General features: G+C 39.3%; 1 protein-coding gene across 2 annotated transcripts; it reads left to right on the top strand.

The window, feature by feature from the left end:
* The first annotated feature begins 4,203 nt into the window (after positions 1 to 4,203).
* Positions 4,204 to 6,561, top strand: LOC111470376 (B3 domain-containing protein REM8-like). Of its 2 annotated transcripts, none has more exons than XM_023115940.1 (4): positions 4,204 to 4,379; positions 4,454 to 4,787; positions 5,896 to 6,077; positions 6,161 to 6,561. In XM_023115940.1, the coding sequence occupies exons 1-4, from the start codon at positions 4,257 to 4,259 to the stop codon at positions 6,419 to 6,421; spliced, it is 900 nt and encodes a 299-aa protein (XP_022971708.1). In that variant the 5' UTR covers positions 4,204 to 4,256; the 3' UTR covers positions 6,422 to 6,561. The 2 variants fall into 2 exon arrangements, with proteins under 2 accessions (XP_022971708.1, XP_022971709.1); XM_023115941.1 differs by having other exon boundaries at positions 4,204 to 4,343.
* The last annotated feature ends 5,160 nt before the right edge of the window (positions 6,562 to 11,721 follow it).

The raw sequence follows: 11,721 nt of genomic DNA on the forward strand, positions 1-11,721 counted from the left end.
TTATGTTTCTTAATTCATTCTCTAAGACACTCCCCTTAGGATTTACGGTACTAGACATAAACTTGTCATCCTGTGTCCGAGGCTTCATGCGTTCCAAGCAACACAGTCTTAATACCTACTCTCAAAGCCTCATACGTTCCAAGCAACGTAGTCTAAGTCATAAACATGAAGTACCATGGGAGGTCTTAGGGGGTTCTTAATTCATGGCTAGGACAACTTACTCTCTTCTTGCTCCATCGTGGCCATAGGTTCTCCCCATGATAGACCATAAAGGTCACGTGATCGACACATGCATGAACATGGCATAGACCATAAAGGTCACGTGATCGATGCATGCATGAACATGGCATAGACCATAAAGGTCGAATAATCTAACATAGACCATATAGGTCGCGTGATCGATGCATACATGAACATGACATCCTGCAAATCATAGCATGACGCAGGGCATCTCATCTAGGTGAGGGGAATGAGGCCAAGCATGACATCCTGCAAAGGAAACACGGTGCAGGGCATCCCACCTAGGAGAGGAAAAAGGCCTCCTTAGAAAGCACCGCAAGGTGGGAGTTATGGGCCACAATTAGATATGCTTAGAGTAATACCTAGCATTCTTGAATTTTCATATCTAAGGACTTTGGTCCTCATCTTTGAGTGGTACCTAGCATTCTTCTTATCTTGGTAGTTGTAAAGCTTGTTTGGTAATGTTCTTGGCTCTTAACCTTGTAAGTTTCTAAGGTTCTTATTTTCTTGAAGCATAACTTGTAAAATGCATTCGTAATCATATGAACCCATCTTAGCGTGAGTTGTTCTAGAAGGTCATAGATTCCTAGGGAGTTCTTTAGAGGGTTCTAAAAGAGTCATGAATCTTGACATGTTTTCTTTAGGCGTTTCCTTAAGTTCCATCTTGGCTTACGTTCCAAACTTGCTCCAACCAACTTGAAATCTTGAGCTTATTCTCATGTCATATAAAGTAGACCTTGTAGAACATGGTTGGTGATTTGGAGCATATTTAGACCTTGAGCTAGGATATGACTTATTGTTTTGTTTTCTGGAACTAACCCATAGTAGTTGTCATGTCATATATCGTGTTTTGGTCCTGAAAACATTTTCAAAGTAACCCTTAGTTTTCTCCCTATGAGTGCATAGATGACATTATCATAAATGTGGCATCCTGCTGGCATATCGTGTTGTAGGGCATCTCATTTAGGTGAGAAAAATAATAAGTCCATCATGACAACCTGCTTGTGGTACATATAGTAGGGCATCTCACCTAAAGAGGAATAGGGATCTCGTGGTACACTTCGTGATGGGAGATAATGGTTACTCTGAGCATGGATCCTAGCAACTTGTTAAGCATACCATCTGCATTAACCTAGGTGTTTCCTTGTATTCTTGGGGATTCTAGGTTTATGCATAACGTCTTGGGTCAAGCTTGGAACTTAAAGGTTCTTCTTAGGAATAGCCCAACGTAACCTTGTGCATTATTAGCAAGCAAGGGTACCTGTGAGAAATCTCTTATTTCATGGGTACCTCGTTAGTCATCCTAGGAAGTAAAGTCATGTGGATCGTGATGTAGATTTTTCCTCATATCTTGCTTTCGTTATCTAACGTTTCCCAATGACTCCCAATTCATTTCCTTATACAACATCTTGAGATAAGGATTCATACAATATTTCATAATGTTGGGAGGTCATTTAGGGCTTAACCCATAGGTAGTCTTCGTTAGGGGCATTATGGTAATTTTCCCCTAATTCTTGGTTTTGCTACTTAACGAGTTCCAATAGCTTTCAAACTTCACCACCTCATCACCAATCATAAAATAAGACCTATAGTAGAGTTTCATAGCATTTGGAGGTCATCTTGGTCATGAACCGTAGGTAGATATCCTTAGGGGCATTATGATCATTTTTTCCCGTTTCTTGGTTTACCTACTTATCCTTATGCAATGACCACCAAATTTCATACATAACCTTAACATGATATATTATACTCAGCATTAAAATTTCATAGGCATTAGAGCTCATTTAGTTGTTTGTCTTAACGTTCCTTAAATCCCGAGCAATTTAATCGGTTTAGGGCCTTAACTCACAGTTCTTTGGATTTTTCTTTCATATATCCTTGTGTCATACTTGGTTTAGGGTTCATATGAAAATCTAAGCGATTCCTACAAGTGTTTCTTAAGAAAAAGTTCCAAGGTAGCTACTTATCTCATCGTCAACGTTTGGGACCTCTGTTCTTGAGCTTCCGGTATCCGAATTACTTCACATTTTCTTTCATAGACTTCTTATTGTGTCTAGTTTCTGGAACCATAAGTTTTGTTATGATAACTGGCCTGGAAGGGGGTTAAAATTGTGAAACACCGAGGGAAGGGCAGATTTTGGGCTGACTTGGCTAGTTCAACTGGACCGCCCACGTCATCGTCTTCTTCCTTTGGACAGGAAGAAGACGCGCGCGCCCTTTGCGCCGCCGTCTGAAAGTGGTCTTCCACAGCCCCGATATCTTCATTTCTACCCTCGATTTCTTCATGAAACTTAACGATGGTATTACAAGGAAGAGCTTGGGATTGATTTCATACCTTTTTGTTGATCATAGCCTAAGATATTCGTCTTCATAGTTCGTCCAAAAATCATTTTCCTCGCCGGAGCTAAAATAGGAGATTTCTTATTGGGTAGTCGATTCTAGGGATTTTCAAGGCCCGATTTTTTCATGAAACCTCTTCCATATCCTTTCCTCATGCTATAGGAATTGGTTTGGAGGAACGTCTTTGGGTGTGGGTCCTTAATTTTGAGAAATCATTCTCGGTATGCAACTCACCCGAAACGTTGGATTTTCGATCTCTTGGGTATCTTGTTCTACGCATTTCAACTCTTGATTCCTTCATAGAAGTTGTGGGTAATTTTCTTTAGAAACTATAGGAATAAGTTTGAGGAGGAATAGTGGAGAATTGCTCTCGAATTTGGAAGAAACCCAAGAGTAGAAGACCCACAATCTAAACGCTCATAACTCTCGAATGGGTGCTCGACCTTGCTCGAGTCTTGTTCCATATTGTTGCCCCTACTTCAGACTTTATAGGAGGAGCTTAAACTGACATTGAAAGCTCAAGAATCGTCGTGATTCAGAGATTGAACGTTCTGGATAATTCGTTAGAAATATCCGCTTCAGGGTTTTACCGACTTTAGTTTTGAATACTAGTCGTTGGATGTGGTGATTTGCCCATTTTCTAGATCTTATCCAAATTTGGGGAAGATCCAACGATTGAGATTTGATTTTTGAGAGATATTTCTCAGATGGTCACGGTAGATGCTCTGATTATAATCAGAGAGGCATTTTCGTTATTATACATTCTTCCAAGAGTATTTTGGTCATTTGCCACTTATCGAATATTTTAATATTATTTTTCTTGAAAAATTCATAATTTTTTTCTAGATATTCTTCTTCTTGAGCTTGGAAATAAGGAATTAAAAATCGAGAAAGGTCCTTAATAATTGGAAAAATGACCTTTTCAGTGACTTTCTTCCATTTCTCCCCTTTTGATACTTTAGGTTTTTCATGGGACATAATCTTATGAGAGCTATTTTGGGTGTACGATTATCGAGATAGGCATGTATGTAATCCAATATTTAGTTTTTTATGATCACCAATATTTTTACAATGTCGCAATTAAGTAATTAAAATCAACATTTAGATGATTTCTTTCCTAGCACCAAACCAACAAAATTAGAATTAAACCCGTATTAAGAATCAAGAATCTCCACAATAGTATGATATTGTCGACAATATAAATTCTCATGGTTTTGCTTTGGCTTCTTCAGAAGGTCTCGTACCAATAGAGATACTATTCATATATTATAAACCCATGATCATTCCCTAAATTATGGGACTTTCATCCTCCAACAAAACCAACAAAATTTAAAAGATACAACTTAATGAAATGACTTCTATGGATGACGACCCCTCTTCTCTTGTACCTGCGAAACCATGAATTTTTAAAAGTTTGAAAGTTTAAAACTATAGATCAAATAAATACACATTTCAAAATGAACCAAAAGTTTAAAATTATTTTTGAAAAGAAGTCATTAATTACTTGAGTTGAATCCATTTAATAGGAAGATTTTGTATATCTCTTGAGTTCACCCAATTTCTCAATATCCCCACAATGGGACTGACACATAATAATTCCGCTAAAAAGCTATCTGTAAACACTCCACCGAGTAGCAAACACGAGGGTGGATTAATTGATTTGAAGAACAGTAAGAATGTCCAAATTTCTTCAACAACAGCTCCCCGCTATGGCTTCTTCCAGTCAACTCTGCAAAGCCCCCGACAATCCCCATTTCTTTAAGATTGTTCTTGCTCATGCTCTCAAGGAACAAAAGCTTGTAAGCACAGTTATTGTATCTATATGTGTTGTTATGTATTTGAACACAAACCTTATCCTTCTCATTTGGTTTAGGAAATTCCGAAGAAGTTTGTGGGAGAATATGGTCTGAAAGCCTTTGAAAATAACCCAACAAGGCTTAAGGTGGCTGATGGGGAAGAGTGGGAAGTGGGTGTCACAAAGAGTGATGGAAGAGTGTGGTTTGATTATGGGTGGCAGAAGTTTGTAGAGTTTTACAACGTTGGATTGGAGTACTTTCTTGTGTTCAAATATGAACTCCGATCTTCGTGCTTCCATGTCGTTATCTTTGATCCTACTGCTACGGAAATCAAGTATCCACTAAAAAAGAAGCTAAAGATGGGGACAAATTTTGATGATCTTCACCTAATTTCTCACCCTCACCCTCAAGGTATGTTTCTTGTTTCAAAATGAGAATTTAGTTACTTACGACCGTCGATCCAAGCACACTAAAACGAATAATCGAAGTTGGAAAAAAAAAAAAAAACAAATAAATAATGTGATCACACGAGTAGAAAGTTTTTTTTTTTTTTTTTTTTTCTTTCAATCGTTCAAATTTTCTGGAGAGGATCCCAAACAGTCTCCCCTTAATCGAGACTCGACTTTTTCTTTAGAGCCCTAAAAAACTTACCACCATACAGTCTTCCCGAGCCTCCTTCTCTTGGAGAAGATCCAAAACAGCCTCCCCTTAATTGAGGTTCGACTTCTTATTTAGAGCCTTCGAACAAAGTAAACTTTCAAAGCTAACAATTTTTTTTGTTTGACAGGATTCCATTGCCATGACTAAGATGAGGGTATAATTCTCATATGGATTATATTGACATAACTAAGATAAGGGTATGACTTTAATACCATGGTAGAAACCACGAACCTCCACAATTGTATGATATTGTCCACTATAAACATAAAATTTTATGGTTATGCTTTTGATTTTTTCAAAAGGTCTGGTAATTAGAGGGATAGTGTTCCTTACTTATAAACTCATAATATTCTTTTTTTAATTACCCAATATAAGATTATAATCTTGAGCACAACATATAAGTAATAACTATTTATAGGAAAAAAAAAAAAAACACCGACCATTATTCTCTTAAAAATGCATAGCTAATAACTTCTACTCGAAATGTTGAACTATTAAGAACTTTTTCCACCCATTAATAACTTGGTACGATTAATAAATCATACAAAGATTAAATTATTTAAGCTTGCTTAGACTCACAAATTTTAATTGAAGAACTATTTTAATTCTTTTAACCTTCCAAGTGTCTACTTTTTACCTCTTTAATCTAGTAAAATTAGCTATTTTGATCATCGTTAGCTTTAAAGCATAGGCAATGTTAGCAAACAATCGAATGAACTTACTCAAATAAGCATTTGAAGAACTTACAAACCAAGATAAAAATGGGATTTTTATTAGATCTTTTAGTATCTCACTTTATTTTCACACAACCACCGATTAATTAACAACCAACTTACAAAAAAAAACCCTAATTTGAAAGTTGGGAAAGCTAGCTTTGGCGCCATGGAACTGATGAACAACAAGAGAAAGTTGCGGTTGATGACGAGAACGAGCGAACGAGCGGGGGCGATGGCCAAAGCTACTACTTTCCAATCTATGACTCCCAACCCTTCTTTTATGTGCAAGATCTATCCTTCACACATTCAGTCAGGAGCATATCTTGTAAGCAAACTTAAAATGATGGGTTTAGTATAATTTTGCATCAACAACATCTTGTATAATGGCTTTTAATTACTTGTGAAAAGAATGTGCCAAGAAGATTTGCAGAGAGGCATATAGAAGAGCCTACAGAGATGACTCTTCAGGATTTAGATGGAAGAACGTGGGGCGTTACTTACTATTCTTATTTGACTCCAAAAATGAAAAGGAGGGTTGAATTGAGAAGTGGTTGGAGGAAGTTTTTTGTGGACAATGACTTGAAAGTTGCGGACTTCTGTGTTTTTGAGATGATCAGCAAAAACAGCACAACAATCGCTTTCAAAGTTGACATCTTTCGGGCTTCTTGATTGATTACAAGGTTGATTTTTGAGGGTTTTGAGGAATTGGGGTATGTTTTATATCTTCATAATTTGGGGAACTTTGTGGTGTATGCATGTTTTTGTCATGGTTTTGATAATTGAAATGTATGATCGTATGTGTTTGGAAATTTGAAGATGTTTTCAAATCTTAGTTTGATTAGAACTTTGGTTTTTTAGTTTTCTAATGGTTTGATTTCTTAGAACATGAAATTAACCATTAAAAATTGGTTCTTATTGTAACCATTCAACTTTCTAGATGACGGAATGCATCTTGACATCATTTTTACCGATATCGATTTTGCAGCTGCGGCAGTGACTCCTTCGTTTCTGCACATTTGGGAGTGCATGCTGAGCTAGTGGCATTTCCTCTTGCACGGGTGTTCGAGGGACTAACTTAGGGGAATCTGGGGTCGGAGGCACTCTGTTGGCAATAGGACATAATGATATGATATTGTCCACTTTGAGCATAAAATCTCATGGCTTTGTTTTGGGCTTCCCAAAATGCCTCATACCAATGTAGATGTATTTCTTTACTTATAAACCCATGATCATCCCTTAAATTAACCAATGTGGGACTCGCTTCCAATAATCCTCAACAATAACAAAGTACACTATAAACCTCCCCTTAATCAAGGCTCGACTCCTTTCTCTGGAGCCCTCGAACAAATTACACCGTTTGTTTGACACTTTAGTCACTTTTGACTACACCTTCGAGGCTCACAATTCTTTATCCAATATTTAAGGATTCTTTTGACATGACTAAGTTTAGGGCATGGCTCTGATACCATGTTAGGAATCACGAATCTCCACAATGGTATAATATTGTCCACTTTGAGCATAAGCTCTCATGGCTTTTCTTTGGGCTTCCTAAAAGGCCTCATACCAATTGAGATGTATTCCTTTACTTATAAACCCATGATCATTCCCTACCTTAACCAATGTAAGATTTCTCCAAATTCTTCTGATCTTTCCAGTTTTCTCTCTCTGTTTCTAACACCTTACCAACTGTCAAAGTCCTACATTTTTTACCGTGCGGCGTCGTGATCTTGACACGCTCATGACTAGCATTAAGGGGAATTAAGCCCCATATATATTTTTCACCTCGGTTTCGTGGCTTCGTGGCTTCGTCGGACTTTAGGAGAGGTTTTTCTTCGCCAATCGAACATCGCTTGTGCGGAATCCAAGCTTGTTCAACCACACACGCCGCCTGTGCCTGCATGTTCAATCGTCTGCGACACATCCGACATGCCTTTACACTAGGCCAAGTCATTCGGCTCGACCTTTATGCAACGTTGCATCTCATCTTGTCATCTCGATCCTCATCGACAGAGTCCATATGTCTTGACGCCACCCTGAGTCTCGGGATGTTGTCGGCCATCATAACTCGCTCGGTCATGCCATTGAGAATGAGCCCGCGTGTCTTTCATCTTATCGAGATTTCCCAAACATCCATCCATCCGGGTTCTATCGAGGCATTGGTCCTCCCGTGCCCATGCCGATTCATTTACGAATACTGTACCGGATAAAGGGTGTATGTAGCAACCTCCAACACGTGGGCTAGGGCGCAATACCAGCATACCCATGACGTCCGGTACTATCCTTCAAAAACTCATTTCAAAGGAAGTCACCCGAGGCACTCGTCTCGGCACGCTCGCTCACACTGTAACACACGTATGTGCCACATGGTAGCTCACTTAGGCCACAGGGCCCAAGGGTGGTGGAGAGCTAACACCATAGTACCCCTATAGTACATTTTGAGTCATTTTCAATCTTCCAGGCGTAGACATGATTTTGTTGAACGGTCATAAGATGTCGTGCATTGTCCGTTCGGTGTCTGATTGACACCAAATTGGCAAGCATTCATATTTCATATGGATGGACTTAACTCCCGAACCGCATGCCCAAATTTCTTCCGAAACCCCGACTTTTGGGGTTAAGGCCCGAGGTCCTATCTGACCCTTCAACAAGCCTATCTTTGCACTGCATGTCTATTCAATGTCTTTGTCTTGCTTATGTCTCAACTTGTCTTCAATGCCCACTTCGCTTGGTGGTGTGTTGGATCATGCATCGTCCTCCTCGATCGCATCATGACACTCTTCTATATTGGCCCGCATGTTACCAGATGGGCGTCTCTTGAGAGACGCCACTTTGCTTGTCATGACGTGAGGGTCACAACCTACTCTCTTCATAGTATGGTTGTGACATTCTCCCCCACTTAACTTAGTTATCGTCCTCGATGACTTACTCGGGACACAATCGTATTGCAGATTGTGACATTCTCCCTCACTTAATTTAGTCAACATCTTCGATGACTTTCTCGGGGAGCATTCGCCCCACTGATTGTGAAATTCTCCCCCGCTCAATCTCAGTATCATCTAGATGACAATCCGAACTCTCTAACTGTTGCTGACTCGACTCGCTAGAATTGGTTGTATTTCAGAAAAGTATAAAATTATTAAGCACCTGACTATCTTTTGTCATAATGCTCATCTTGCTGAGGTCTTCCGTCAGCTTGGGGACAAGTTCGAATGGATGCTTCTATCTTTTCCTTTGTCATATGGCACCATATTCTGATTCTTGACTTGGTCAGTTGTTGGGTAAACTTGCCTCAACTTTGGCTTGGCACTACTCTTGGCCAATTTGTATACTTTCTTAGTGACACATAACGGTACACCCCACGGGGTGTGGCTCGCAAGTCAACCACGATATTATTCTTCACAGTACTAAATACTATGGGAGCGGAGTTTAGACGACATGTTATTGACTTGCTGGAAAACAAACGTGCTTCAGACGAATACGAAAATTTGTGCACACTATCTACGGGCTATCCCCCTTTGGACCTATTTCTGTTGTTCACCCATCTTGGAATCGGCCACCGAGACTCGCAACGTAGACATGGCTATTCAGTGTTTGCCATAGCTGTGGGTGAGGCTAACTCTCTCTACAGACACTCCCCAGACGGCTATGGAATTCAAAGGGGCACTTTGCCCTATTGTGGCCAACTTGGCCTCAATGTGTGTATTCTCTGAGTTGCACAAGGTGGGCTTGTAAGCCCAACCACGACATCTTCTCGTCGCAACCACTTCTTCTATTGAGTCAAGTCAAAACTTTTGACAAAGTCGCTTCAATTGTTGGCATTACCCTTCAGCCAACTCTTTGTATTTTTCCACCTTCTTGTGGCTATTGTTGCACTTGAACTTCTCACGACCTTCTCGCAGCTTCACTTCTCTATGTCCACTTTCAGCTTGATGCTCACTTCTCGAGCGGATACTGGTCTCAACATCTCTTGTGGAGTCATCCACCTTAGGCACAAGGTGGTGGTTCAAGGAATACACGTGTGCTCGCATGTTAGAGCACCTTTACGGGGTGAGAGACTTATTGATTCGACTCTCCCCACTCGAACATGGCTGCCTCTTTGTAGCAAGGTTGTCCTCACATAAGGACTTACATTGTACTCAACTTTCGCACTTGGCAGACAGCCTCTTTGCAGCAAGGTCGTCCTCCCATAAGAACTTACATTGTACTCAACTTTCGCACTTGGCAGACAGCCTCTTTGCAGCAAGGTCGTCCTCCCATAAAGACTTACATTTTACTCAACTTTCGCACTTGGCCGACGCTTGTCTTTTCTCGTCTCTCGGCTTCTTTGCTTGTAACCACTTACACTATTCCTCTAATGTGAACGGTTCTTTGGAGGGTTCCGCATGGTGCACTTTCTGTTTCATCAGTCTTGTCCACTTCGGAACTACAAGCTTTTGTCAAATGAGCTTAGTTTTACTTAACGAGTAGATCTCCCCATATTGAAGTGTCGACACACGACACTAATGAACTTCGGGTAGTCTTGGCTTCAACCTTCAACTTGGAATGGGTAGGCCAACATTTAATTCTGCTAGGACCATACTCAGCAGAAAGCCCCATTCTTCAATCATCTTATTGCCCCCATTTGGGTCACTAGCCCAATGTGGGACATCACAATCCACCCCCTTTCGGGGCTCAACGTCCTTGCTGAAAATCTTTCCTTCCTCCAATTAATGTGGGACTGCCCCCAAATCCACCCATTTTGGGGCCCAGCGTTCTTACTGGCACACTAAATCGTGTCTACCCCCCTTTGAGGAATAACGAGAAGGTTGGCACATCGTCCGATGTCTGGTAGGGGTATACATGGTCTGGATTGGGTTGCGTTGAAGGATTTTTTTGACCCAACCCAAAAGTTCAGGTTGGTTGGATTGGTAACCCAACCCAAAAAATTTCCCAACCCAACCCTCTATTTTCGGGTTGGGTTCGGGTTGGTCCAAAAAAATAAAAAAAATTAATTTGTACGACCTAAAATGATAAAACAATTACTACCTATAAGTTGTAGATCAAAAATATCAAACTCTCAATTGCATCAATATTATCACCTATAGATATGTAAAAAATATGAAATGAATCAATTCCAAAGTTACCACATCTAATTAAATTATCTACATTCACAATATATAATCAATCAACAAAATGCCTAAAAATTCACCTATAAATATGTAAAGAATATTCAATGAATTAATTCCAAAGTTACAACATTCAACAAAATGTCTAAAAATTTAAAACTATCCAACCCTCTATTGCATTCTTAATTCCTGCAAAAGAAAAATAGCATCTTGAAAGTTAGTACCGTTTTAAGATTGATTGGATAAAGCATAGTGTAACTTCAAATATTTTACTTACATTGAAAAATAATTATTCTTGCATGACATTGGTGGAGCTTGAAGGTCTTTAATCATCTGAAAATAAAATATAAATTGTGATATAACAATATAGAATACACCTTAACAAATAGACAATAAATAGATTTGGAGTTACCTGTCTCAATCTTAGAACAAATCTCCAAATCTTCATGTTGTTGAGGAATAACTAATGATACTGATGTACATGTTAGAGCTTCCACTGTTTTAGGTGTCAAAGAACTCCTAAAAGAATCAAGAATCCTCCCACCCGTACTAAATGCGGATTTAGAAGATACAGTCGACGCTGGAACGGCCAAAACATCTTGGGCAATTTTCGATAAAACTCTATGTTTAAACTCATTTGCTTTCCACCATGCCCAACATCAAAATTATCATCGAGTTCTTCACTAGGGTCAGATAAATATCGATCCATATCATTCTTTAACTTGAGTGAATTTTGCTCTTCTCTTCTTCGTTTGTATCTTGATAATACTAATATTGAACCACTCAAATTCTCTTCATCAATTGTGTCCATCTCCATACTCATAGACTTAGGAGTGAGTCTTGATTCAGATTGATGATGATCTT

Source organism: Cucurbita maxima, unplaced genomic scaffold (assembly GCF_002738345.1).
Source record: "Cucurbita maxima cultivar Rimu unplaced genomic scaffold, Cmax_1.0 Cma_Scf00044, whole genome shotgun sequence".
Lineage (NCBI taxonomy): Eukaryota > Viridiplantae > Streptophyta > Magnoliopsida > Cucurbitales > Cucurbitaceae > Cucurbita > Cucurbita maxima.